The sequence below is a fragment of the Mesoplodon bidens genome (assembly GCF_964165515.1).
Source record: "Mesoplodon bidens genome assembly, chromosome: 2".
In the NCBI taxonomy this organism is placed as follows: domain Eukaryota; kingdom Metazoa; phylum Chordata; class Mammalia; order Artiodactyla; family Ziphiidae; genus Mesoplodon; species Mesoplodon bidens.
This window is the reverse complement of record NC_138177.1, coordinates 38,002,621-38,029,163: the sequence shown is the minus strand read 5'-3', so window position 1 is coordinate 38,029,163 and position 26,543 is coordinate 38,002,621. Positions and strand designations below refer to the sequence as shown.

The window sequence follows — 26,543 nt, the reverse complement described above, 5'->3', positions numbered from 1 at the left end:
GTATTATATATATATAGTGTGTGTGTATGTATATGTATATAGGTATAGATATGTTTGGTATAAGCTGGGGCATTATTCAAAGTGCTTTATGGATATTATTTACTGGTCACGATAGCTCTGTGAGGTAGGTGCTGTTATTATTCCTGTTTTACAGATTAGGGACCCAAGGCTAGAAAACGTTTGAAAAACACAAAAAGCAAAACCTTTGACTCCATATAGGTTTAACAGTGGTGGTTAGGAAATTAAACTAATACTGCCTGACTCCTGAGGCTCTGACCTCTGCCTGAGGTTCTAACCATACTGTTTCTAATTCAGTCCTATAGTATTTGTCATCACAAGCTATATATGATCTGATTGTAAAGCTGCTTGCACACTACTTGACATAGATAGCCAAGTTTTATTGTCTTTGTGGGTGGGAATGGATTTTTTAAAAAAGCAAAGTGGAAATTGTTTTTTTCCCCAAATGTAAAAAATTTTATAGAAACTTTCAGAAAACACAGACAAGTTTTTAGATGAAAATAAGGATTGTCTTAAAAATAACCATCGTTGACATTTTGGTGTTTATTTTGAAAATTTTCTGTGTATAGTCACTTACACTTATAGTTAGAATTAAAAAAAATTTTTTTCTCCAAATGGGATTATGCTACTCAGACTGTTTTTTAAAATCTGCTTTACTTGCCAGTTATCACAGTTATCTTTCCGTGTGTGTGTGTGTGTGTGTGTGTATAAATTTCTAATGGCTGCATAGTATGGTATTGTATGGATAAACCCCATTAAATTTAGCCAGTATTCTATGTTTTGATGTTCAGCTGTTTTCTTTCTTTCTTTTCTTTTTTTTTAATTGAAGTATAGTTGATTTACAATATTATTTTAGTTTTAGGTGTACAACATAATGATTCAATATTTTTATAGATTATACTTCATTTAAAATTATTATAAAATATTGTCTGTATTCTTTGCGCTGTAGGTATATCCTTGTAGTTTATTTATTTTATACATAGTAGTTTGTACCTCTTAATCCCCTACCCCTATCTTGCCCCTCTCCCATACCCTCTCCCCTCTGGTAACCACTAGCTTGTTCTCTATATTTGTCAGACTGTTTCTGTTTTGTTATATTCATTTGTTTTATCTTTTAGATACCACATATAAGTGATAACATACAGTATTTTTCTTTCTCTGTCTGACTTATTTCACTAAGCGTAATAACCTCCAGGTCCATCCATGTTGTTGCAAATGGCAAAATTTCATTCTCTTTTTTAATGGCTGAGTAATATTCCATTATATATGTACCACCTTTAACCATTTATATGTTGATGGATACTTAGGTTGCTTCCATATCTTGGCTGTTGTAAAAATGCTACTATGAACATTGGGGTGCATGTATCTTTTTGAACTAGTGTTTTCATTTTCTTCCGATATATGCCCAGGAGTGAAATTGCTGGATCATATGGTAGTTTTATTTTTAGTTTTTTTGAGGAACCTCCATACTGTTTTCCATAGTGGCCATACCAATTTACATTCCCACCAACAGTGTATTAGGGTTCTCTTTTCTCCACATCCTTGTCAGTATTTATTATTTGTAGACTTTTTGATGATAGCCATTCTGACAGGTATGAAGTGGTATCTCCTTGTGTTTTTGATTTGCATTTCTCTGATGATTAGCAATATTGAGCATCTTTTCATTGCCCTTTGATTGTCTTTATATCTTCTTTGGAAAAATGTTTATTTGGGTCTTCTGCCCATTTTTTAATTGGGTTGTCTGTTTGTTGATATTGAGTTGTATGAGCTGTTTATATATATTGGATATTAACCCCTTATCAGTCATATCATTTTCAAATATTTTTTCCATCCAGTAGGCTGTCTTTTCATTTTGTCGATGATTTATTTTGCTGTGCAAAAGCTTTTGAGTTTAATTAGGTCCCATGTGTTTATTTTTGCTTTTGTTTCTTTTGCCTTAGGCAACACATCCAAAAAGAAAAAAATCCCTATGATTTATGTCAAAGAGTGTTCTATGTTCTCTTCTAGGAGTTTTATGGTTTCAGGTCTTACATTTGGTCTTTAATCCATTTTGAGCTTATTTTTGTATATGGTGTGAGAAAATGTTCTAATTTCATTGTTTTACATGTAGCTGTCTGGTTTTCCCAACACACTTATTGGAGAGACTGTCTTTTCCTCATTGTATATTCTTGACTCCTTTGTCATAGATTAATTGATCATAAGTGTATGGGTTTATTTCTGGACTTGTTGTTCTGTTCTATTGATCTATGTGTCTGTTTTTGTGCCAGTACCATACTGTTTTGATTATTGTAGCTTTGTAGCATATTCTGAAGTTAGGGAGCACAATAGCTCCAGCTTTATTCTTTTTCCTCAAGGTTGCTTTGGCTATTCGGGGTCTTTTATGGTTCCATATAAATGTTAGGATTATTTGTTCTAGTTCTGTGAAAAACTTCATGGGTACTTTGATAGGGATTGCATTAAATCTGTAGATTGCTTTGGGTAGTATAGACATTTAACAGTATTACTTCTTCCAGTCCAGGAACATGGGATATCTTTCCATTTGTTTGTATCATCTTCAATTTCCTTCATCAGTGCTTTATAGTTTTCAGAGCATAGTTCTTTTATGTTCTTGGTTAAGTTTATTTCTAGGTATTTTATTCTTTTTGAGGTCTTTTTTTTTTTTTTACCCTTGCAGATAATGCTGCAATAAACATTTTTCTACTTATGTTTTTACACACTTACCTAATTATTTCTTCAGAATGAATTCCTAGAGGTCAGTAGCCAAGTTTTTTAGTTTCAGTTTTTTATTGATGATTTAGACTCATCAAGCAATGCATTGTTTGTCTAGGAAGAAATAATACTGTCTTGTGTTTTCTCTTAGTCACTTGCAACTTTTCATTAATGGTTAATAATTATTATTAACAAATGGGACCTAATTAAACTTAAAGGCTTTTGCACAGCAAAGGAAAACATAAACAACACAAAAATACAACCCATAGAATGGGAGAAAATATTTGCAAACGATGTGACTGACAAGGGTTTAATCTCCAAAATACACAAACAGCTCACACAGCTCAATATCAAAAAAAAGACAACCCAATCAAAAAATAGGCAGAAGATCTAAATAGACATTTCTCCAAAGAAGACATACAGATAGCCAAAAAGCACATGAAAAATTGCTCAGTGTCTCTAATTACTAGAGAAATGCAAACCAAAACTACAATAAGGTATCACCTCACACTGGTCAGAATGGCCATCATCAGAAAGTCTACAAACAATAAATGCTGGAGAGGGCTTCCCTGGTGGCACAGTGGTTGAGAGTCCGCCTGCCGATGCGGGGGACACGGGTTCGTTCCCCGGTCCAGGAGGATCCCACATGCTGCGGAGCGGCTGGGCCTGTGAGCCATGGCCACTGGACCTGCGCGTCTGGAACCTGTGCTCCACAACAGGAGAGGCCACAGCAGTGAGAGGCCCGCATACCGCAAAAAAAAAAAAAAAAGAAAAAAGAAAAGAAACATGCACCCCGGTGTTCATTGCAGCACTCTTTACAACAGCCAAGACATGGAAGCAACCTAAATGTCCACTGACAGATGAATAGATTAAGAAGATGTGGTACATATATACAATGGAATACTATTCAGCCACAAAAAAGAATGAAATAATGCCATCTTGCAGCAACATGGAAGGACCTAGAGATTATCATATTAGGTGAAGTAAGTCAGACAGAGAAAGACAAATATCATATGACATCACTTAATCTAAAAAAAATGATACAAGTGAACTTATTTACAAAACAGAAACAGACTCACAGACTCAGAAAACAGCTTATGGTTACCAAAGGGGAAAGGTGGTGGGGAGGGATAAATTAGGAGGTTAGGATTAACATATACACACTACTATCTATAAAATAGATAATCAACAGGAACTCTACTCAATATTCTTTAATAATCTATATGGGAAAAGAATCTGAAAAAGAATAGATATATGTATATGTATAACTGAATCACTTTGCTATATATCTGAAACTAACACAACATTGCAAATCAGCTATACTTGAAGATAAAATTTAAAATAAGGACAAAAGAAAAAAAATACTGAATTTTCTCAGGGAATATTGAGCACCCACTGTGAACATGGCAACACCTTACTAGGTGTTATTTTTAGAATTTTTCTCTGGTTAAATCTGTGACTACCATCTGTGAGCTGGAGTTGCTTCATGGTAAAGGATGGAAACAATATAGGAGAATAGTATTCCATAGGATTTGGAGGGAAAAGAATGAAATATAACTTTAAAAATATGTAGATTATACTTTTCCTCATGTGGTATTTGTCTACTTCATTTTAAGTGACTTAATACTTTTCTCTTCCCTCCTATAAGCTTTTAGCTCCAGGAGGTTAAGAGAACATATCGGTCTCAGTCACCATTGTACTCCCAGTTAGGAGGCAGTAACTATAAGTTGAATTAATGAATAGATGAGAAATAATATTTATACAGTGAAGTATAATGTCTGTTTCCTAGGTGGTTCACAGAACCGTAGCTACTGAGTCTTTTGGACATATGTTATGATGTTGCTAAAAATAAAGTTCTAGAGCTATATAGATGAGGACTTCCCTGGTGATGCAGTGGTTAAGAATCTGCCTGCCAGCTCTGTTTACAATAGCCAGGACATGCAAGCGACCTAAGTGTCCATCGACAGATGAATGGATAAAGAAGGTGTGGCACATATATGCAGTAGAATATTACTCAGCCATAAAAAGAAACAGAATTGAGTTATTTGTAGTGAGGTGGATGGACCTAGAGTCTGTCATACAGAGTGAAGTCAGAAAGAGAAAAACAAATACCATATGCTAACACATATATATGGAATCTAAAAAAAAAAAAAAAGGTTCTGAAGAACCTAGGCGCAGGACAGGAATAAAGACTCAGACATAGAGAATGGACTTGAGGACACGGGGAGGGGCAAGGGTAAGCTGGGATGAAGTGAGAGAGTGGCATGGACATATATACACTACCAAATGTAAAATAGATAGCTAGTGGGAAGCAACCGCATAGCACAGGGAGATCAGCTCAGTGCTTTGTGTCCACGTAGAGGGGTGGGATAGGGAGGGTGGGAGGGAGGTACAAGAGGGAGGGGATATGGGGATATATGTATATGTATAGCTGATTCACTTTGTTATAAAGCAGAAACTAACACACCATTGTAAAGCAATTATACTCCAATAAAGATGTTAAAAAAATAATAATCTGCCTGCCAGTGCAGGGGACATGGGTTTGAGCCCTGGTCCAGGAAGATCCCACATGCCATGGAGCAACAGAGCCTGTGTGCCACAACTACTGAGCCTGTGCTCTAGAGCCCTCGAGCCACAACTACCGAAGCCCATGAGCCTAGAGCCCGTGCTCTACAACAAGAGAAGCCACCGCAATGAGAAGCCCGTGCACCGCAACGAAGAGTAGCCCTCACTCGCTGCAACTAGAGAAAGCCTGCACGGAGCAACGAAGACCCAACACAGCCCCCCAAAAAATCTATATAGATGAAACCAACGTTCTCAGTTCATTTAATTAAGCCATACCATTTTATATGTCCATACCATTTCATAAAGCGAGATAGTGAACTATCATTCTGTTTCCACATTATGCAGCCTAATTATAAACTCAGGGTCAGACCTGTACTGGGAGATGGCAGACCAATAAATCAGTATTACAAATGATATGCCCCAAAGGAGTGTTTACCAGTTACTTTAGCCAGATTACAAATGAATATCTTAAGACCACAAGTAGTTAGATAGGATCGAGAGTAAAGAATACCTATAAAATTGATGGCAAGTTTCTTGGTATTTGAAGGTTGTTACCTCTTTTATGTTGATTGTTGTTCTGAGTTATCACTGGTGATCTCTGTATAGATGTTTCATCTTTCACTTTTCAATAGTAAAAGCTAAATAATCTTGGTTATAGCTATGAGAAAATAGGAAAAAATCACACGCAGCAAGTTTTCTGGATCAATTGGAAAGTATTTTGGCATCCATGGTCTGTTACTTTTTTGCATAAGCAAACTATTAATTAAAGGTAAATTTTAATGAAGATTCATCATAATTGTTTTAATGTTAAAACAAAGTATTTTTATTTCAAATTTAAATACACCCAATAATACATCATTAATTTCTTTCTCCAGCAAGTCAAGGAAACCAGCAAGTGCTGGGAAAGTATAAGCCTCTTAGTAAATAAGCATTATAACCAAACTGCCAAACCACCTACAGATGACCTGATTCATTGCCAGTGACCACCAAAAGTCTATGAACTTAAAAAAATTTTGATTTAGAATATTTAAAATACTGTTTATGTTAAAGGATACTTAGAATAATTAGTTTGATCTACTTGATATTTTTGTTATTGTACAAAGTATGATGATCCCTCACCTTTGAAAATGTTTGAAAATGGTTAAATTTCAAAGACCTGGTTTAAACTTTTATATTGATCGTTGTTTCATTATTATTATTATTTTTATTCATTATGTTAATAGTTTATTTCCTTTCTAAATGTTCTTTAATGTTCTTCCCAATCATGAGATTCTCTATTTCAGTAGGTGTTTGGGTAGCGTACAAAATATTAAATTCCTGTAATTTGCATTGTAGTACTATGCTGTAGCTACTCAGTCACAAGGAAAGATTTAATAGTATGCTTGTTTTGTTTATTCATTTACTTATCATTCAGTCAGCTTGCCTGGCATTTGTGCTAGATTTGGGGATACAAAAGTAAATAAGGTATAATCTTTTTTCTCAGATCAAAACCAGGTGAAAGAAAAAATTTAAACTGATCATTGTGGTGGAGTTTGAAGAATACTAATAGCATTATTAACAAAGGGCTGTGGAATCACAGGAATGACTATCAGCTTGTTGACAGTTGGAAAGCCATGAAGGTCTTTTTAAGCAGGGTCTTAGAGTTTGAGTAGGTTTATTAGAGGAAGAAGAGGATGGAACAGCATTTTGGGTAGAGGCAGCAGGTACGAAGGAGTAGATGCATAAGACAGTTTGGCATATTTAGAAAATGGAGAGAAGTTTAATGTGTATGGATCATTGGTTAGGAAAATATGGATGGATAGATTAGCACTGCTAGATCATTTTTTATCCACATTGTGAAATTCCTTCTGTAGCGAGGAGAGACTACCTTTTACTATTCTTTAAAAGAAAAAAACTATTTTGTTTTTAAATTTTATAATTCATTCATATATTAAAGATATTTAAATGCTCACTACTTGGTAGACCTTATATTACTGCTTGAGAATTATTAATGTAATAATTGAACCTGATTAAGTAAGATGTTTAGATAGTGATCTAGAAAAATGCATATGTGGAAGAACTAGATTTTATGACTCAATTTGAAAGGATATAAAGAGGTACGTTAGAGTAGTATAAATGTATCTTTGGTGCTTAAATTTTCAATTTTCAATGCTTTAGATTGCTGTAGGAAAATTACACAGTGGTGTGTAGGTCTAATATTCTTAAAGAAAACTTAAAATTTTTTTCAAATTCTGAATGTGATATGTTAACAACATTCTAATATATACTCTCACAATAACAGTATAAATTAAAATGCATTCTTAAATAATCAAAGTATTTTAAATGTTCATTTTCTCCATTGATTTTAGTATACTTATACTTATCAAGATATAAAAATAGAAACAGTCTGTCAATGTTTTCTTTTTTAAACTTTTAATTTCAATTGTGTTACATCTGTTTTACCAATTTCTGAAGGATTCTCTTTCATAAACCTTTGGTGTCCAATACAGTCTGCTCCTTCAATTCTGTTGTGAGATAGGCCTTATTTTCTAGATTCTGTCAGAACTCATATTAGCCAGGATGGGATGTCAGAAGGAACAGCTATCACTCTAGTCTGTAAGGGAACAGTTCTCAGCAAATTCAGGGGAAGGGGACAAATGCCCAATTAGGTGAAGATATTCTGGAGAGGCTGGCAGTTTAGGTTACCAGTTTTATCTGATGTGTTGAGTATTGACTACGATGGATAAAATTCTTTCAGATTAGTGTGTTTTTATTTTTTTAAGGATTATAAAACTCCTAGATGTTATTTGCTATAGCCTGGAAGTGTTCTTCCTTCTGACAGTTTTGGAAGTGATAAAACAGACCCAGATTAGGCTGCACGTTAAGGATAACTTAGAAAATAACCTTAAGAGTTTCCTTTTGGAATTGTGATGTTTTGGCCAACGTAGTTTAAAAATCACTGTCTTAGACTATAATGCTTATCATTTATGTTTAACTACATCATCTATGAAAGTTTCTTTTAAATCACAAAATATGGGTACTTTGAAAATAAATGACTCCCAATTTGTTAATTGTTGTAGAGATTACAACCACACTGCAGAGAAACTGCTTTCAAATCACATGTGTAGTAAATATTTTTATAGAAATATGGTCATAAATAGTCCCAGGAAATCTCTCTTGAATATACTATATTTACATTTCAATTTTATGTTGTTGGTTTGTTGCTTTAAAATTGACTATAATTAGAATAAATAACACGCTAATGGCTTCATTTTACATTTTGAGTCAAAGCTTACTAAATTAAGCCTTTACCCCCAGAATAGCATCTTGAGTAAACACAGGTGGTTTACCAGGTTTAAATATTTTCTTCAGATCATGTGTGTTTGATTTTTCCTTTTGTAAAATGTATGTCGTATAAATACAACTAGATACGTAACAGTCCTTTCCTGTACAAGCATTCCTCACTTAATAGAATTCTGAATAAGAGGAATTTATGAATTAAGTTAAAAATTGACTTAAGTTTTTTCCTCTTCCCCTTGGAACTTGAGGATCTTAGCCCTGCACATATATTACCAGATGGAGTGCCAAAGTCCTCTTACTGTGTGTGTTACAGTTAAACTGAAATGAATGTGTGAGAACACTTTTTAACATGAACTGACAGCTGTTAGTGAGATCCCTAGTCCCTAGTAAACAGACCTTTATATTGGGAATAGAAGAGTCACCAAGGACTAGTTTTCTCATTTGCCTATCATCATCAGATTTCGTTAGCTGTTTGTCAGTTCTACCTAATTTGACCTGGATCTCCTTAGCAAAACTAGGATTGAACATTTCAATCTCTGGCTTTATGAATGATTTCCCCACATCCAAGGATACGCTTAACAAACTGTACAGATAAAATTGGGGGAAATGTTAGGAAATAGAACAGTAAATTATAGTTATGGAGAAAGTGCAAAAAAAGTTAAGATTATTGACAGTAGTTTCAAAATTAGAAATATTAAGGTGAACTGGAGCCAAATTACTAAAACATTAGAAATTTCTCTTAAATAACTATAATATCTTTTTTTTTTTTTGCGGTACGCGGGCCTCTCACTGTTGTGGCCTCTCCCGTTGGCGGAGCACAGGCTCCGGACGCGCAGGCTCAGCGGCCATGGCTCACGGGCCCAGCCGCTCCGCGGCATGCGGGATCCTCCCGGACCGGGGCACGAACCCGTGTCCCCTGCATCGGCAGGCAGACTCTCAACCACTGCGCCACCAGGGAAGCCCAACTATAATATCTTAAACTCTCTGTTATACTACTAGATTGCCTGATGAGCTTTCACTCTCAGTGTCTTAATGTTATGAATAATTTTTTAGTTTTATAATATGAATTATTTTTAGTGGTTATACTACGGAGATCCTGCAAACTATAATTACTTTTACTAGAATGTTTGAAGCTATGTGTTTTAAAATTTGGTACCTTCTAAGTGTGATTGTATTACATATGGAGAACAGTTTTACACTGGAACATATGTTTCTCTTTATGATGAAGGTTAACAGGAAAATGACAAAAATTAGTTTTATACCAAAATCCTTAGGAACTCTTAGCTCAAATCTAAGATTTTAATTCTTACTTTCAAGTCCTCTATAATTTGTATCTCTGTCCCCAGCTTCTCCAGATTTATCTCTAACTTTACCCACTGTAAACTGGACTTCCATCTGACATGCTTCCTCATCGTCCCTCAAATACAGTGAAGTTATTATGCCTTTCTCTCCTCATGCTCTTTCCTGACATGCTTTTTTTTTTAACCGTTTCTACCTCTGTGTTTTTTGTTTTTTTTTAATCTCTGATCGATTCCTGTTTACTCCATGAAGTCCAGTCCGTACTAACTTCCCCCTTTCTATAAATCTATCACACTTATTGTTTATAGTGTACATTTTAATATTTGATCTTATTTGATTTATATTGTTTCTTACCTTGTTTTATGTGGCAGCATAGCCTAAATCCTTGGTAATAATACTCAGTGTCTTGACAGCAGTTACCTCAATTAGTATACCTTTCAGTGATAAGAGAGTAAGTGCTTAAAAGTACTTACAGTGTTGAATAGAGTTGAACTGAAAAAAGTTGGGGATATTTATTAACATAAATTATGCCTCATAGTATGGCATGTGTGCTTTTTGAGGGTGGTTCTAACAGGTAGGTGTCTTTTTTCATTGTCTTTTTGAAAACATTTCAGTTGCGGAATCACGGTTATTCATTGAAGGGCTATTTTGAGCCATGCTATGGGAGAGATATATTAAACTATCATGTACATTATCAACATTGATAAAAAGTTAATATTTGTAATACAGTAGACTTTTATGGAATAATACCTTTAGTGTTTACGTATGTCTGTGTCCTTGTATTTTATTGTATGAAAACTCTCTTCTGTTCCTTCGATTAATTTTGCCTACCTCAAATGAAGCCACTCATTCTGATTCATCTTAGCGTCTACCCCTCCTTAAATGATTATAATTTTTCTCTGACTACTGATTTTAGGTTTCCTTAGCACTGATCTGATCGTCGAGGTCTTTTGAGCAATAACAAACAAAGCAGACGTAATTTTTTTTTCTAGTCTAATAGACCTATGAGCTCTGATTTCTCTACTGAGCCAAGGTGAGATGATGTAAAAGAGACCTTTCTTTTCTTAGGAGAATGCTGAGAAATGGTTGGTCCCTCTCAAATGAAGAGATTTAGTCTACCAGGCTGGGTTAGGACTGCCAAAGTAAACAGGATTCACCATGTATAGGACCATATAGCATGTGGTGGGTGTGATCCCTCTCTACTTGCTAAGGGAATCTTTCTTTTATCTTTATCAGGTGGTTGGGCCCCTGAAGTTTAGTTTTACTGCCATGGTAAATTTCTGTTCTAACCTTTGGGCCTATGGATCTCTTGTCCTACACCCTCTCCTTTTAGGTATACCATAATTTCTTCCAGACTTGTTTTAGTTGAGTTGCTTCAGTACGTTATATGGAGGGTGAGGGAACCAAGGATATGTGTTTAGTCTACCAGCTTCCTATTATTGTTTTTAGGTTAAGTGTGCCGTTTCTGCTGTTTTTCTGATGTTTCCAGAGTTTCCAGGTTTTCAAGGCTCTCTGTTTGATATAGTTTCCAAATATGGAAAGCTTTTGTTATAGTGTGATGTTATGAAAGATAATTTACTTGGACTCTTGCTAAAGATCAACATTTCGTCATAGTCATTGTGTGAGTCCTTCTGATATTCTTCATAGTTAGTTGAAAGGTATAGGTATAAAAGATATAGAAATATCTTTTAGAATTACATATTAGTTGTTCCTGTATCATTCTTATGAAAAGAATGCTGTGCATGCCTGCTGTGACTATAACCACTGTGCTCACTCTTCACCTGCTTTCTTAAGGCAGAATTTCTGGATCAGATGCATCCAAGGTAAAGTTTACCATGTCTCTCCAGGCTGACCCTCAGTATAACAGAAAATACCAGAGCAATTATTGCACACACATTAATGGTCTTCTAATCTCCAACCTTGCATGTAATTGCTGCTGTCAAATACAATTACTGTCTGCCCAGGTTTCTTTCCCTGGGGGCAGTCGTGCCATGCCTTGGTATAGAGTTAGAAAATGCAAAGAGAGTTTCTGAAACTTTTTGAAGGTTTTGCTTATATCTACTTTGAAAATTTTTAACTATAAAACTACATTGCCTTTTTTATTTTTTTTTTAATTTTTATTTATTTATTTATTTTTTTGCTGTATGTGGGCTTCTCACTGTTGTGGCCTCTCCCGTTGCGGAGCACAGGCTCCGGATGCACAGGCTCAGCGGCCATGGCTCACGGGCCCAGACGCTCCGTGGCATGTGGGATCCTCCGAGACCGGGGCATGAACCCGTGTCCCCTGCATCGGCAGGCGGACTCTCAACCACTGCGCCACCAGGGAAGCCCTGCCTTTTTTATTTTTTAGAAGACTGACCTGATTAAGTCTGACAGTAATAAGAGAAGAATAAGAAAAAAGATTTGAAGGTTCATTGATTGTAATTCTGAACAATTAATTATGAATACATTTCCTTTATGCATTGGCACCACATTGGCCACAGTTCAGGAAATATAATGCTAAACTGGTGTTCCTTTTTTTTTTTTTTTTTTTTTTTGCTGTACGCGGGCCTCTCACTGTTGTGGCCTCTCCTGTTGCAGAGCACAGGCTCCGTAAGCACAGGCTCAGCGGCCATGGCTCACGGGCCCAGCCGCTCTGCGGCATGTGGGATCTTCCCGGACTGGGGCACGAACCCATGTCCCCTGCATCGGCAGGCAGACTCTCAACCACTGCGCCACCAGGGAAGCCCCTAAAAATCTTTTAAATGTACACTTGAGACAGAACAAGATTTTAAATCAGAATATTTGTAATTATTTGATAATGGTTTCTAAAATAGCTTGGAGAGGTGGTGTAGTTTAATAGAAAGAGCATAGTCTTTGGATACCAGAAGATCTTGGTTTGGGACTCAATTCTGCACTTACTATGAGGCATTGGGTATTTCACCTCTCTTTATCTTCAGTTTTCTAATCTGTAAAATGGAGATATATTTTATCAAATATAAGGCAAACATTTTTTCAGTTTCTAACATTTAAAAAATTATAGATGTGTTTTAAAATTGATGGAGTACTACATTTAATTTGCTGTGTTGTCTTTCTTAGCATTATAGAAAATAATGGTACTTTTTATAATTGGTGATGTCTTAGATTGCATGAGATACAGTAAAAATGCCAATTTTATAGAATTGTTTTGAAGTTGGAATTGGATAATATATATTAAGTGCAAAGCACATGGAAGACGCTCCTGAAGTCCTAGTTTCCTTCCCCCCCGCCCTCCCCCCTTAATGACAGTGTCGTTCGTTGGTTGGTTTGGGGATTTGTTGTTTTACCAGGAGAATCAGAAGTTTAAAACTATTAGATAAAGACTTGTGGTTCTGTATTGTTGGTCACCACATCAAATATCTTGCATCTGTGTTGCTGAGACATTTTCACTTTGGAGAAATGGCCATATTGTGGCTAATAATAATAATTATATATCAGCTAACACTTATATAGTGTCTACTTTGTGCTGGGCACTGTTGGTTTTACATATATATTTTATATCTTGGAAACACCCATATGAGATAGGTACTATTACTTTTATTTTTATAAATGAGGAAACAGAGGCAGAGAGATTAATTTACCCAAATTCCTATAGCTAGACCTATAAACAAATTAAGCAAACAAACCAATAAAGCAGAGGCCAAGAAAGGTAGCACATGGAAGCAAGAAACTCCCTCCTTGCACATATTAGCCTGATAATAATCTTTGGAACAGTTATTTTTCAGATAGAAAGTTTCACAAGGTTTTACATCTTGACCCAACCCAGCAACTGACTAAGGTAGAATCTGAATCAAGTGATAAAGATTCAGCCAACAACTTACCTTTCCCCCTTGAGTGAAGGAGCATTTCAGTGTCTCAAATAATACAGTCTCAGGCAATATAAGAATTGGCAAGTTTTATCCTATTGGCTGCCAAATTGGAGTCTCTCTCTTTAACTGCTGATGCAACATAAAAATAACTTAATGGATTTTGAGTAGAGAGAAATGGAATAAAGTTCTTAAACCTCTATGAGAAGCATTTCATTGGAGTGGAAATCAAGACGGTAAAAGTAGCCAAAGTTTGGCCCTTCTTATAGATGAAGTGGATGGAGAACAAAACTAATGCACCTTTGGCACCTTTACTCTGAATTCAATCTGATAATGGCAGATTATTTAAAAAAATTTTTTTGCCTCAGATATAATCTCCCACCCCACCTTCCCAAAATTGTCACCATTCTAATATGCCTGTGCAGTTGCTGCAGAAAGAGGAATTAATCCCAGGAAGAAATATACTTAGAATGCACTATAATCAAATTATAGAGTCAGTTTTTTCCCTAATGATTTTAATTAAAACTGTATTATGCTTTATGTACAAAGGTATTCATCATATCTTTGTTTATGAGTGAAAAAATGAAAATACCTAAATAGACAGTTGTCAGATAATGTTTAAGTAAATTATGGTACATTACTTCATGGAATATTATGCTGGTTTTTAAATTAATGTTTTTGGAACTTCTGCTCTTGGGCATGGTGGTATAATAGGGACAAGATTTACCCTTTTATTTTAAACAGGAAGAAAACAAGACACAGTAGTTGAAATAATGATTTTTCAGACAATGCACTGAAAGTCGTATGAAACTATGAGAGAAGAGAAACAAAGTAAACCCTACAGTTTCCTCAGCTTATTATCTGGAAGCAATTTCAGCGCAGGGAGGGGGGATCCAAAAGAGCTTGGTCACCTTGCCAATTTGAGGCAGACTGAATATACCGGGCTGCATACTAGAGAGGATGCTTTTGCATACAGAGGGAGAGTTCCAGAGATCTATAGAAGGGTCTCTCTGGCTGAATACTAATCTATGTATGTGTGAGAGGAAACTAACAGGCTGGAGAATGAAATACAAGAAAGCAGCAAGCCATACAATTCGTGGAGTTGACATAGGACTGAGACTCTTTCATTTCCTACTGGTCAGAGTGGAAAGAAAATGTAGTGTATGGGGCATATGGTGGAGGCCTCTGAAGGATTTCACTTCAGTACTGGGGCTAAATTAAGCTCTAGATTAAAGGCTGCTCTGCCCCTGCCTTAACAGAGCTTAAAAATGATCCTTGAAAGGATCAGATTGATTCCATGTAACTGAATTAATGCCCAAACAAAGTCTAACGTAATTTAAAAGAACACAACAAAAACAAGAGTGTAAAATTTATAATATCTGGCTTACAGTAAAAGTCTTTCAAGCATGCAAAAGTAGCAGGAAAATATCCATAACCAGGAGAAAAACCTGTCAGTGAAAGCAGATACAGAAATGATAAAGATGAAAAACAGCTATTATAAATATATTCTGTATATTCAAGAAAATAGAGGAAAACATGAACACAATGGAGAGAGATACAGAAGATACAGAAAGACCCAAATGGAACTTGTGGAGATGAGAGTTAACATTTGAAATGAAAAATACACTGGAAAGAATTAACAGCAGATTAGACATTGCATAAGAAAAGATCAGTGAACTTGAAGATATAGCAGGTGAAACAGAAATGAAGCACAGAGCATAAAAAGACTGAACAAATATACATATAATCGGAATCCCTTAAAGAAGAGAAAAAGTGAGAGAGAAGACAGAAGAAATTTAATAAATAATGGCTGAAAATTTTAAACATTTGATGAAACCATAAACCAGAGTTTTTCAGCCTTTGCATTATTGACATTTGGGGCTGGGTAATTCTTTGCTGTGGAGGGCTGTCCTGTGCATTGTAGGATGTTTAGTAGTAACCCTGGTCTTTACTCACTAGATGCCAATAAGACCAACCACTTGTGACAACCAAATGGAGGATAGGGGCAAAAAAAGAAAAACTCCCCTAGTTGAGAATCACTGCCATACACCAATGGAATAAGAAGCTCAATGAATGTCAAGCAGAAGAAGCGTAAATAAAATGATACCGTGACACATCATAATCAAATTGTTGAAAATCAGTGAAAAAGAGAAACTCTTAAAAGCATGCATACCAAAACAAAAAAAAATGATACAGAGGAACAAATGTAAGAACTGCAGCAGACTTCTTCAATAGTCAGATCAATAGGGCAGCATCAAAAGGAAAAAACTATCAACTTACAATCTATACCAGTTAAAATAGCTTTCAGGAATGAAGGTGATTTGCTTACCATGAAAATGGTTGTTTATGCAAAGTTCACAGGTGACATTATACTCAAGGATGAAAAATGGAAAGCTTTCCCCTTAAGATCAGGAATAAGACAGGATGCTTTCTTTTACCATGTACTATAAATTCTAGCCAGAGCAATTAGACGAGAAAAAGAAAATAAACAGCATCCAAATTGGAAGGAAAGAAGTAAAACTGTCTCTGTTCACAGATAACATCATCCTAAATACAGAAAATCCAAAAAAACCACCAAAAACGACTAGAGTTAATAAACATTCAGCAAAGTTGCAAGATACGAGATCAACATGGAAAAATTGGTTGCGTTAATATACACCAGCAGTGAACACCCCAAAATGGAAACTAAGGAAACTATTCCATTTACAGTAGCATACAACATAATAAAATACCCAGGAATAGTTTTAAAAGGAGGTGAAAGATTGTGCACTGAAAACCATAAACCGTTGCTGAGACAGAGAAGACCTAGATAAATGGAAAGACATCCCATGTTCATAGATTGAAATATTTTATATTGTTAAGATGGCAGTACTACCTAAAGTGACCTACAGATTCAATGCAGTCTATCAAAATTCCAACTGCCATTTTTGCAGAAATGGAAAAGCTGATCCTCAGATATATATGGAATTATAAAGGGGCCTAAATAATCAAAACAATATTGAAAAAGAACAAAATTGGAGAATTCACACCTGCAATTTCAAAACTTACTACAAAATAACAGTAATTAAAACAGTGTTGTACCAGCATAAAGATAGACACATGGACCAGTGGAATAGAATTGAGTCCAGAAATAAACGCTCACATTTATGGTCAATTGATTTTTGATGAAGATGCCAAGACCATTCAGTGGAGAAGAAGAATCTCTTAAACAGATGATGCTGGGACAACTGGATATCCACATACAAAAGAATGAAGGTGCATTCTTATATCACACTATATACAAAAATTCACTCAAAAGGGATAAACGACCTAAAAAAATATGAATTAGAACTATATTGACTGAAGTAAATAGGTACTTAGCTCAGTGATTTTTGATTTGGCCATGGATTCTTAGATATGACAGCAGAAACACAGGCAACCAAAGAAAAGATGATAAACAGGACTGCGTCAATATTAAAATTTTTCTGCTATCCAAAAAATACTATCCAAAAAAGTAAAAAGACATGCTACAGAAAGGGAGGAAATATTTGCAAATCATATCTGATAAAGATCTAGTATCCAGAATATATGAATAACTCATAAAAGATAACTAATAAATGGGTTGAATATAGACATTTCTCCAAAGAGAATGACCCACAATCACATGAAATATTAGTTATTAGGGAAATGCAAATCAAAACCACAGGGAGGTATTACTTCACACACACTAAGATGACTATAATAAAAAAGACAGATAATAACAAGCGTTGGCAAGGATGTGGAGAAATTGGAACCATCTTACATTGTTGGTGGGAATGTAAAATGGTGCAGGTGCTGTGGAAAATAGTTTGGTGGTTCTTCCAAAAGTTACACATAGAATTACCATATGACCCTGCAATTCTGCTCCTAGGTATATATACCCAAAAGAATTAAAAACAGGTACTCAAATAGCTGTACACAAATGTTCATAGCACAATAATAGTCAAAAGGTACAAACAATCCAAATGTCCATCAACTGATAAATGGATATATAATATAGAGTGTGTATATATATATATATATATATATATATATATATATGTATGTTAGAGTATTACTCAACCATAGGAAGGAATGAAGTACTGATACATGCTCACATATGATCACATATTGTGTGATTCCATTTATATGAAGTATCCAGAATGGGTGAATCCATAGAGACAGAAAGCTGATTGATGGTTTCTAGGGTTAGGAGGAAGAGGAATGAGAGTGATTGCTTAATGGGCTCAAGGATTTGTTTTGGGATGATGGAAATGTTTTGAAACTAAATAGAGCTGGTGGTTGTACAACATTGTCAGTGTACTAAATGCCACTCAATTGTATATATATATATTGTTTTTTAAAAGGGGAAACTGTTTATTTTGTCTAGTTTTTATTTTTTTAATTTTTTTTCATTGGAGTAGAGTTGATTTACACTGCAGTGTCACTTTCTGCTGTACAGCAAAGTGAATCAGCCATATGTATACATACATCTCCTCTTTTTTGCATTTCCTTCCCATTTAGGTCACCAAAGAGCACAGAGTAGAGTTCCCTGTGCTAATTGTATATTTTTAGATGACTTATTTTATATTATGTGAATCTCATGTCAATACAAAAAAAAAAGTAAGGGTAAAATAAAGATTTTTCAGACAAACAAAAGCAGAGATAATTCATTGCTGACTGACATGCACTACAATAAATGTTAAAGGAACTTCTTCAGGCAAAAGGAAAAGTGTATAAGATGGAAATTTAGACCTGCTTAAAGGAATGAAGACAACTGGAAGTGACAAATATGTGGGTAAATAGAAGCCTTTTTTTCTTTATTTTAAAATGTCTTCAAAAGACAATTGAACTTCCAGTTTCAGCTCTGACATGTAAAGAACTTGGAAATCATCTCTCCTGTCTTCAACAACAGCAAAAATCTGACCAAACTGAAAATCATGGACTATTCTTAGATTAATCTGAGATTTGAGGTCATAGGGCAAACTGCCACTCCCCAAATGGTGACAGGTGAATACATAGAATCACACTCGAGATCTGCTTATTGGGAACAAAGCTGTTTGAACCGTGAACTGGTAGGAACACTTAAATGGTAATTGATAAATTGCTGCAGGCTGAGTGTGGACTAGCTCAAGAGCTAAAAGCTTCCAGAGGCTCAGCCTTAGGAAGGCCCCCTGCTTTCATGGGTTTTGACCCCCAGGGCCCACCACATTCTTATGGTGAATATTGGAGAAAAATCTTTTGTTTTGATACAGGGGAGGTAGAATATAGTTAACACTACTGAACTTTACACGTAAAAATGGTTAAGACGGTAAGTTTTATGGTTTTTTTTCCCCAACAGCTAAGAGTTTTGTTTTTTTTTTTTTAAAGAAATGGTCTATCAAACCATGAAAAGACATGAAGGAACTTAAAATGCATATTGCTAAGTGAAAGAAAGATTACATACTGTATGATTCCAACTGTATGATGTTCTGGAAAAGGTAAAACTATGAGGACAGTAAAAACATCAGTAGTTGCCAGGGCTTCAGAGGGAGAGAGGGATGAATAACTGGAGCGTAGGAATTTTAGGGCAGTGAATCTATTCTGAATGATATTGTAATGTGGACACATGTCATTATACACTTGTCAAAACCCATATGCAACACAAAAGATGAACCCTAATGTAAACTGTGACTTTTAACTAATAACAGTGTGTTAATATTGGCCCATCTATTGTAACAAATGTACCACACTAATGCAAGATGTTAAAATAAGGGAAAATTGGGGAGAGGGGTATATGAGAACACTCTGTACCTTCTGCTCATTTTTCTTTAAACTTAAAACTACTATAGGGCTTCCCTGGTGGCGCAGTGGTTGAGAGTCCGCCTGCTGATGCAGGGGACACGGGTTCGTGCCCCGGTCTGGGAAGATCCCACATGCCGCGGAGCGGCTGGGCCTGTGAGCCATGGCCGCTGAGCCTGCACGTCCGGAGCCTGTGCTCTGCAACGCGAGAGGCCACAACAGTGAGAGGCCCGCGTACCACAAAAAAAAAAAGACTACTCTAAAAACTAAAGGCTGTTAACTAAGTGAAAGAAATATACTCATCCCTTTCCAATACCATATAACTCCTAATTAGTAGTATGTATTTTCACAGCAAATAATTACCAAGCAAACCACAGGTATCTATTCTGAATTGCTTACTTCACATTAAGGGTTTCAGTGAATGACACTGATAGAAACTGTGACTGTCTTGTGAACAACCGTGTGTTTTTGCTTCTAGTCTTGCCCCCTAAAATACACTAATTGCTTTCTGGCAAAAGACATGAACACCTCAGTTCTCTAACATTCTAAGCATACCCTCACCACTGGGCCTTTGCAATGGCTGTTTCCTATTCATGGGACAATTTCCCCCAGATATGTGCAGGACTCACTTGTTGACTTCCTTTATGTCTTTATTCAAATGACCTTCTCAGTGAGGCCCTCCCAGACCATCTTATTTAAAATTCCAACCCTCTTCCCTACACTAATTTTTTTTCTATAGCATTCATCACTTTTTAATATTAGAAAACTTTTTTATCTTCTGTCTCCCTCAGACATGACATGATTTTGGTATGTTAATTTTGTATCCTGTAACTTTTCTGGAATCATTTGTTACCTCTAACAGATTGATTGGTGGCGGGGGGGAGTATGTCCTTAGGGTTGTCTGTGTATACGATCATGTTGTCTATGAAAGGAGATAATTTTACTTCTTCCTTTCTAATTTGGGTGCCTTTATTTATTTTTCTCGCCTAATTGCTGTGGCTAGGACTTTGAATACATTGTTGAATAAAAGTGGTAAGAATGGGCATCCTTGTCTTGTTCCTGATCTTAGAGGTAAAGCTTTCAGCTTTTTACTGTTGAGTATGATGTTAGTTGTGGGCTTGTCATATATGGCCTTTATTATGTTGAGGTACATTCCCTGTGTACCCGCTTTGTTCACAGTTTTTATCATGAATTTTATCAAATGCTTTTTCTGCATCCATTGAGATGATCATATGATCTTATCCTTAATTTTGTTAATGTGATGTATCACATTGATTGATTTGTGGGTGTTGAGCCATCTTTGCATTCCTAGGATAAATCCTACTTGATCATGATGTTTAATCCTTTTAATGTTTTGTTGAATTTGGTTTGCTAATATTTTCTTGAGGAGTTTTACGTCTATGTTCACCATCAATATTGGCCTGTAATTTTCTATTTGTTTTCTTATTGTTGAGTTTTAAGAGTCTTTTAAAATATATTTTGAATACCAGCCCTTTAATAGATTTGTGTTTGCAAGGTTTTTTTCCCAGTTTGTGGTTTGTCATTTCATTCTCTTAATGGTGTCTTTCACTGAGCAGACATTTTTAATTTTAATAAACACTAACATCAGTTTTTTTCTTTCATGGATCATGGTTTTGGTGTTGTCTCTAAAAAGTGATTGCAAACCTAAGGTCACCTAGATTTTCTGCTGTGTTATCTTCTTGGAGCCAGTTCTCTTTCAGGAAACTGTGCTTGACACTCTATACTTGATTCTCTCTCTCTCTGTTTCCTTTGGTATCCAGTTTTCTCATTTCCAATTTTGTTATTCATTTAGCAAGCATCTCTTGGGCAGCAAGTATGTTTCAGCTTTATCCTACTAATGGAGTATGTATTTAGAATGTAATTGGATTAAATAAAGTAAGTTCTCCCTTTGGACTGTGCTTTTTTAGTATAAGGGAAAACATTCTCTGTCCTGAAAATTCTTTGCAGCATTTATGCTCTAAGACTGGTCCTCAGAGGAGAGAGGGAACTTGCATTTACTTTGTGCTTCATTTTTGCCAACATCAGGCTATTGTACTTTATATACTTTATTATTTAATCATGATGGTAGTTGTTGTTTATGACATTATACCTTTGTTTCTGTCATAAATTGATAACCGACTTCTTCACCTCAAAAATCTGCACCATTTCTTGAAACTTTAGTTCCTCTAATGGTGTTACGAACTGACAGAATATGCTGCCTACAGGATCTTTTCCTCAGCCCAGTGGTTCACAGACCAAAAGAAACAAACAAAAAAAATAACAACAATAAAGCAAAACCCCTTCTTTAAAGTAAGAAAAAAGAACACGTATAAGGGAACTGTCTATATTTTTCTGAAGTGAAACTAATTATTTTTGCAGTCAAATTAAATAATAAAAGTAATTTTGACTCTAAGATACTATTTATGTTCAGAATCAGAGGTTTTATTTTTGTAGGGTGTCCTGATCTAAAAACTGTCAATATTGCAAGAGATGTGGGCTTTTGCACAGGTTGCAATTTGATCTTCCAGACAACAGTAATATCCAGGTTCACTGCTTCTACGTACATGTTTTGGAAGAATCTTATTTTTAAATTTAATCTTAACCTTGTGCTTTTTAAGAACATAGAGGGACAGAGCCTACTGAATACTTGATTTTGGAAAGCGTTTCCATGAGTTTGCTTTTTTTCTTTTATTTTAGATCTCAACCTCTTTCCTCCCTTCTACCTTCTCATCCTTCCTTCTTGCCACCTAAAAATATTTTCTTTATTTTTTTATGGTTAAATTTTAAGTTTTATTACAATTTAGTTTCTTATTTGGGAACTTTAATTTTGTTAACCTAGATATGATTTTCCTGATCACATTCAGGTCTGGTATTTATATTTCATATTTTGTTTTCATTTTTCCACACTGAATGTCTCTGTTTTCCACAATGAACATAGCTAACATAATCAGCTAGGGGACTGGCTCTTAAGTGGCTCCAGAAGGCAGTAGTGGAATAACCTTAGCTTGCTAGAGGGTATTCATTCTGCTGCTGTGATGACCTGAGAGTCCTCCTGCCTTTCTCATGCCATCCTAAAATTGTCACTAGGGCCTTAGAGAAATGGTAGATCATCAAATATTAGTGTTCCTTAACAGAGTAGTATTTTGTAACCGGTTTAAATGCACACTGCTTTAATCCATGTGTCTTTTTTCCACCAATCCCCCCCCCCCCAACCACAGTCACCAGAGAAGAAAGGAAAAGAAGCAAATATTGGTTTTGGTGGGCCAGTTGTTAGTTCTCTGTATCACGAAGAAATCATCAGGTAAATTCTTTTCTGGTCTTCAACAATAGGGGTATATACATATATGTATAGTATTGTGTGTATGTATACATTTGTGTGTGTGTGTGTGTGTGTGTTTATAAATTTATTTATTTATTTAATACCCAAAACTTCCATTTGAAGAACTTTTTCTTAACATGAAACCGATTTGGTGGTATCTCTAGGAGGATAATAAATGGCAGGAAATAAATTTTTATGTGTATAATCTTTAAAATCTGTAAGTATCTGAATCAGTGCCAGGTAATAACCTTTCTCCCACATAAGTAGTTGGTAGGGCAAGGTTTTGTGTCTCAATCTAAAGCTATGGATTTTTGTTGTTGTTCTCATTAGTTTTCCTCAAAATATCGTTATTTCTTTGAAATATTTTAATTTCTGTAGTTTATTTATTCTAGCTACAAGTTAAAAATCATTTCAGCTTTACAAGATGAAAAAATTCTGGAGACTGGTTGCACAACAATGTGAATATACTTAATACTACCAAACCGGACACTTAGAGATGGTTAAGATGATAAATTTTATGTCATGTATTTTTAACAAAATTAAAAAAATTTTAAAGGTCATTTTGCATTATTTAACAAAGGTCCTTAAATTTTGTATGTTATGTATGAAATTTCTTGGATTATCGTTTTCTTTACACACTGTGTAAATCAGAAAAAGGATTCTATCTTGCTTTAAAGCCATGTGACACATTCTTCTAAGATTGTTACTTTACAAGCAAAAACAAGAAATAGGAACTTCTGATGCTCTTACCCTTCTGCGTCATCTGAGCTTTACTTTTCTTACTTATTAACATGAAATAAATGAGCTCTGATTTTCAAGTGGAAAATTGAGTTCACCTAAATTGAAGGGAAATATCTATCTTCATAGAATGAAGAGGAAATTGTACCAAAATTTTATGCTTCACTCTTGCAAAAGAGTTGCTGACATTATTCACCACATAAAGAAGTAGTGATAAGAACTCCCAGGTAGCATTCTAGAAGGAAAGCTATTGATAGCCCTATGAATCAAAAACTTCAAATGCTTATAGTTTCCAGTTAATACTAAGGGCCCTGTCTTGAATCTATTTGCATAGCAAGCACTTCACTTTTTACTAAGATTAAATGTCTACTTGGGGTGATATAGTGGAAGACTGATGGAGATTTGAGGGGGATAAAGATACCCTTTAAGAATGCTGCTGGCCTGGAGTACATTTGCCACCCTGATCCCTTTGAGGTACCATGAAAGCTCTGAGAAGCCCATGTAGTTTTGAGGAAGCACAGTTTAAAAAACATTTTCAGAGTTTAACTCTCCCTTCCCCTTAACCCTTATAGAATCAGAACGTGTTTGGGGGGTTCTTAATTTGTATATTCTCTACTTAGAGCTTCTAAAAAATGGTGTATTAGGACCTTAACCATATTAATCAAAGTTTATTAAATGTTCAAATCAAGTCAGTAAACCCTTAGAGTCATTTTCCTAGGAGGGGAGGTTAGTCATTCCTTCTCTGTGTTCGCAGTCTTTTATTCACACTTTTGTTATAGCATCTGTGACGTTATGCTACATTGGATTATAATTTTTAAATATTTGTCCTTTCTGCTAAACTGTTAGTTTTTGGAGAGCAAGGATAGTATTTTATCCATCTGTGTATTCTCAGTATCTGGGGAAGTTCCCAGAACTTAGTAGGTACCTAGTAAAAGTGCCCAGAGCTTGGGAGGTATCCACAGCTGCTTCCCTCAAGGAGCTGAAAGTTTAGTGACTGGCTCATACACAGTTAGCCTAGTGGCTGTATCGTAAATCAGGCATGCCCATCCTCACCTCTTTTCCTAAGGAAATGTATAGGCCACTTTCCTAGTTAGATAATTAGATGGAGATAATTTCTTAACTTTGCTTTTTTAAAATCACTATACTTAACTTTCTAATAATATCAATCACTTATCTATAAATAGTGATCTTTATTTTGTGTACTGATTTCCTTAAGGGCTCCCAGACTCTGGTCTTTTTCAAAATGACACATTGAATACAGTTTCTTTTGTAATATCCAGTGACATGACTGATGACAGTGGCTCTGCAGAACAGAAAGCAAATCAAATGTACCGCTGTTGACGTGATAGTAGATAGCTCGGTAACTGGAGTAACTCCTAAGAGTTAGACTAAGCTACCCAATTCCTAAAGAAGTGCCTCAGATTTAAATCAATATTTAGAATTTTGATCTTGAGAAAAATGACAAAATAGCATAGCTTTATCTTCATAAAGGAGAGATTTTAATTCAACTCAACACACGTTTATTATGAACCTACGATGAGACAAAATATTGTGGATATTTGTGCTTCTCAGCTTCTTCACATTTTTTTTTTTTTTGCGGTACGCGGGCCTCTCACTGTTGTGGCCTCTCGCGTTGCGGAGCACAGGCTCCGGACGCGCCGGCTCAGCGGCCATGGCTCACGGGCCCAGCCGCTCCGCGGCATGTGGGATCTTCCCGGACCGGGGCACGAACCCGCGTCCCCGGCATCGGCAGGCGGACTCTCAACCACTGCGCCACCAGGGAAGCCCGCTTCTTCACTTTTGAATAGTATGTTTTTGGTATTTTGGGCATCTACATTTGAGTATGTTTAATAAACCTTATTGGTTGATTGAAATATGAACCTCTGCTATTGGCAAAACTGGTTAGTCTTGGCCTTATTTCATTAAGTCATCCAAGTATTAGTCTTCTTATGATAGGATCTAAATCATTGTATTCTGGAACATATTGTTAACATACGAAACAGTAAGGAACATGAATGTGAGAGAGCCACGGAAAGCCTTTCAGTTACAAACTGTAGTTTTGTTACCACTACAGTAGATCAGAAATCACAGCAACTAGTCATATTCTTATATTAGAGAATTCATTCTGTAACAAATCCAGTATAACAAACTAGATCATGATAAAAGTTATTGTATAATGAAATGTTCGTTTATTCCAGTGAAGGAATAAATGCAGTTACAACAGTGAAAACAGGCTATTTGTTGAAGTTTGTATAATCAAATTTTGCTTGTACTTTGGTGAAATTTAATATCTGATGTTTTATTTTTCGAAGAGAAAATTGTGCTTTAGTTGAGGTTAATTGCAGTTTCTTGGCAGAATTAATGTTCAGCTGAGGTGAAAGTGACAGTAGGTTTTATAATTTTAGAAACATCAAATGGTAAACTTGGATGAAAGGAAAAGCTCTCTTGTATAGAACCATTAAAAAGAACATAAAAATGTATTTTGAAGGTCTGTTTTGGATACTTTAATATATAAACTTCTAATTTTTTCCACATTTAAAAAAATTTATTTATTTACTTATTTTTGGCTGCATTGGGTCTTCATTGCTGTGCACGGGCTTTCTCTAGTTGGGGCGAGCAGGGGCTACTCTTCGTTGCGGTGCGCGGGCTTCTCGTTGCTTTGGCTTCTCTTGTTGTCGAGCACGGGCTCTAGGCGCACGGACTTCGGTAGTTGTGGCATGTGAGCCTGTCCCCTGCATTGGCAGGTGGATTCTTAACCACTGCGCCACCAGGGAAGCCCTCCACATTTCTGACGTTTAGGAAAATCAGTATCTAATGAACCCCTTGGGCTTCCCTGGTGGCGCAGTGGTTGAGAATCCGCCTGCTAATGCAGGGGACACGGGTTCGAGCCCTGGTCTGGGAGGATCCCACATGCCGCGGAGCAGCTAGGCCCGTGAGCCACAATTACTGAGCCTCCGCGTCTGGAGCCTGTGCTCCGCAACAAGAGAGGCCACAACAGTGAGAGGCCCGCGCAC

General features: G+C 35.9%; 1 protein-coding gene across 5 annotated transcripts in view; it reads left to right on the top strand.

The window, feature by feature from the left end:
* ACBD6 (acyl-CoA binding domain containing 6) overlaps positions 1 to 26,543 on the top strand; it is a 227,947-nt gene that overhangs the window by 36,300 nt on the left and 165,104 nt on the right. For 3 of the 5 annotated variants that reach the window (XR_014014367.1, XM_081223490.1, XM_081223491.1), the window contains exon 4: positions 22,691 to 22,773. The exons of the other annotated variants lie outside the window; for them this stretch is intronic. Coding sequence is in view for 2 of the 3 variants with exons in the window: in XM_081223490.1 (XP_081079616.1) it covers positions 22,691 to 22,773 (83 nt within the window). In the remaining variant the exon portion in view is untranslated. The remainder of the gene's footprint in view (positions 1 to 22,690; positions 22,774 to 26,543) is intronic. 5 annotated transcript variants of the gene reach the window in all.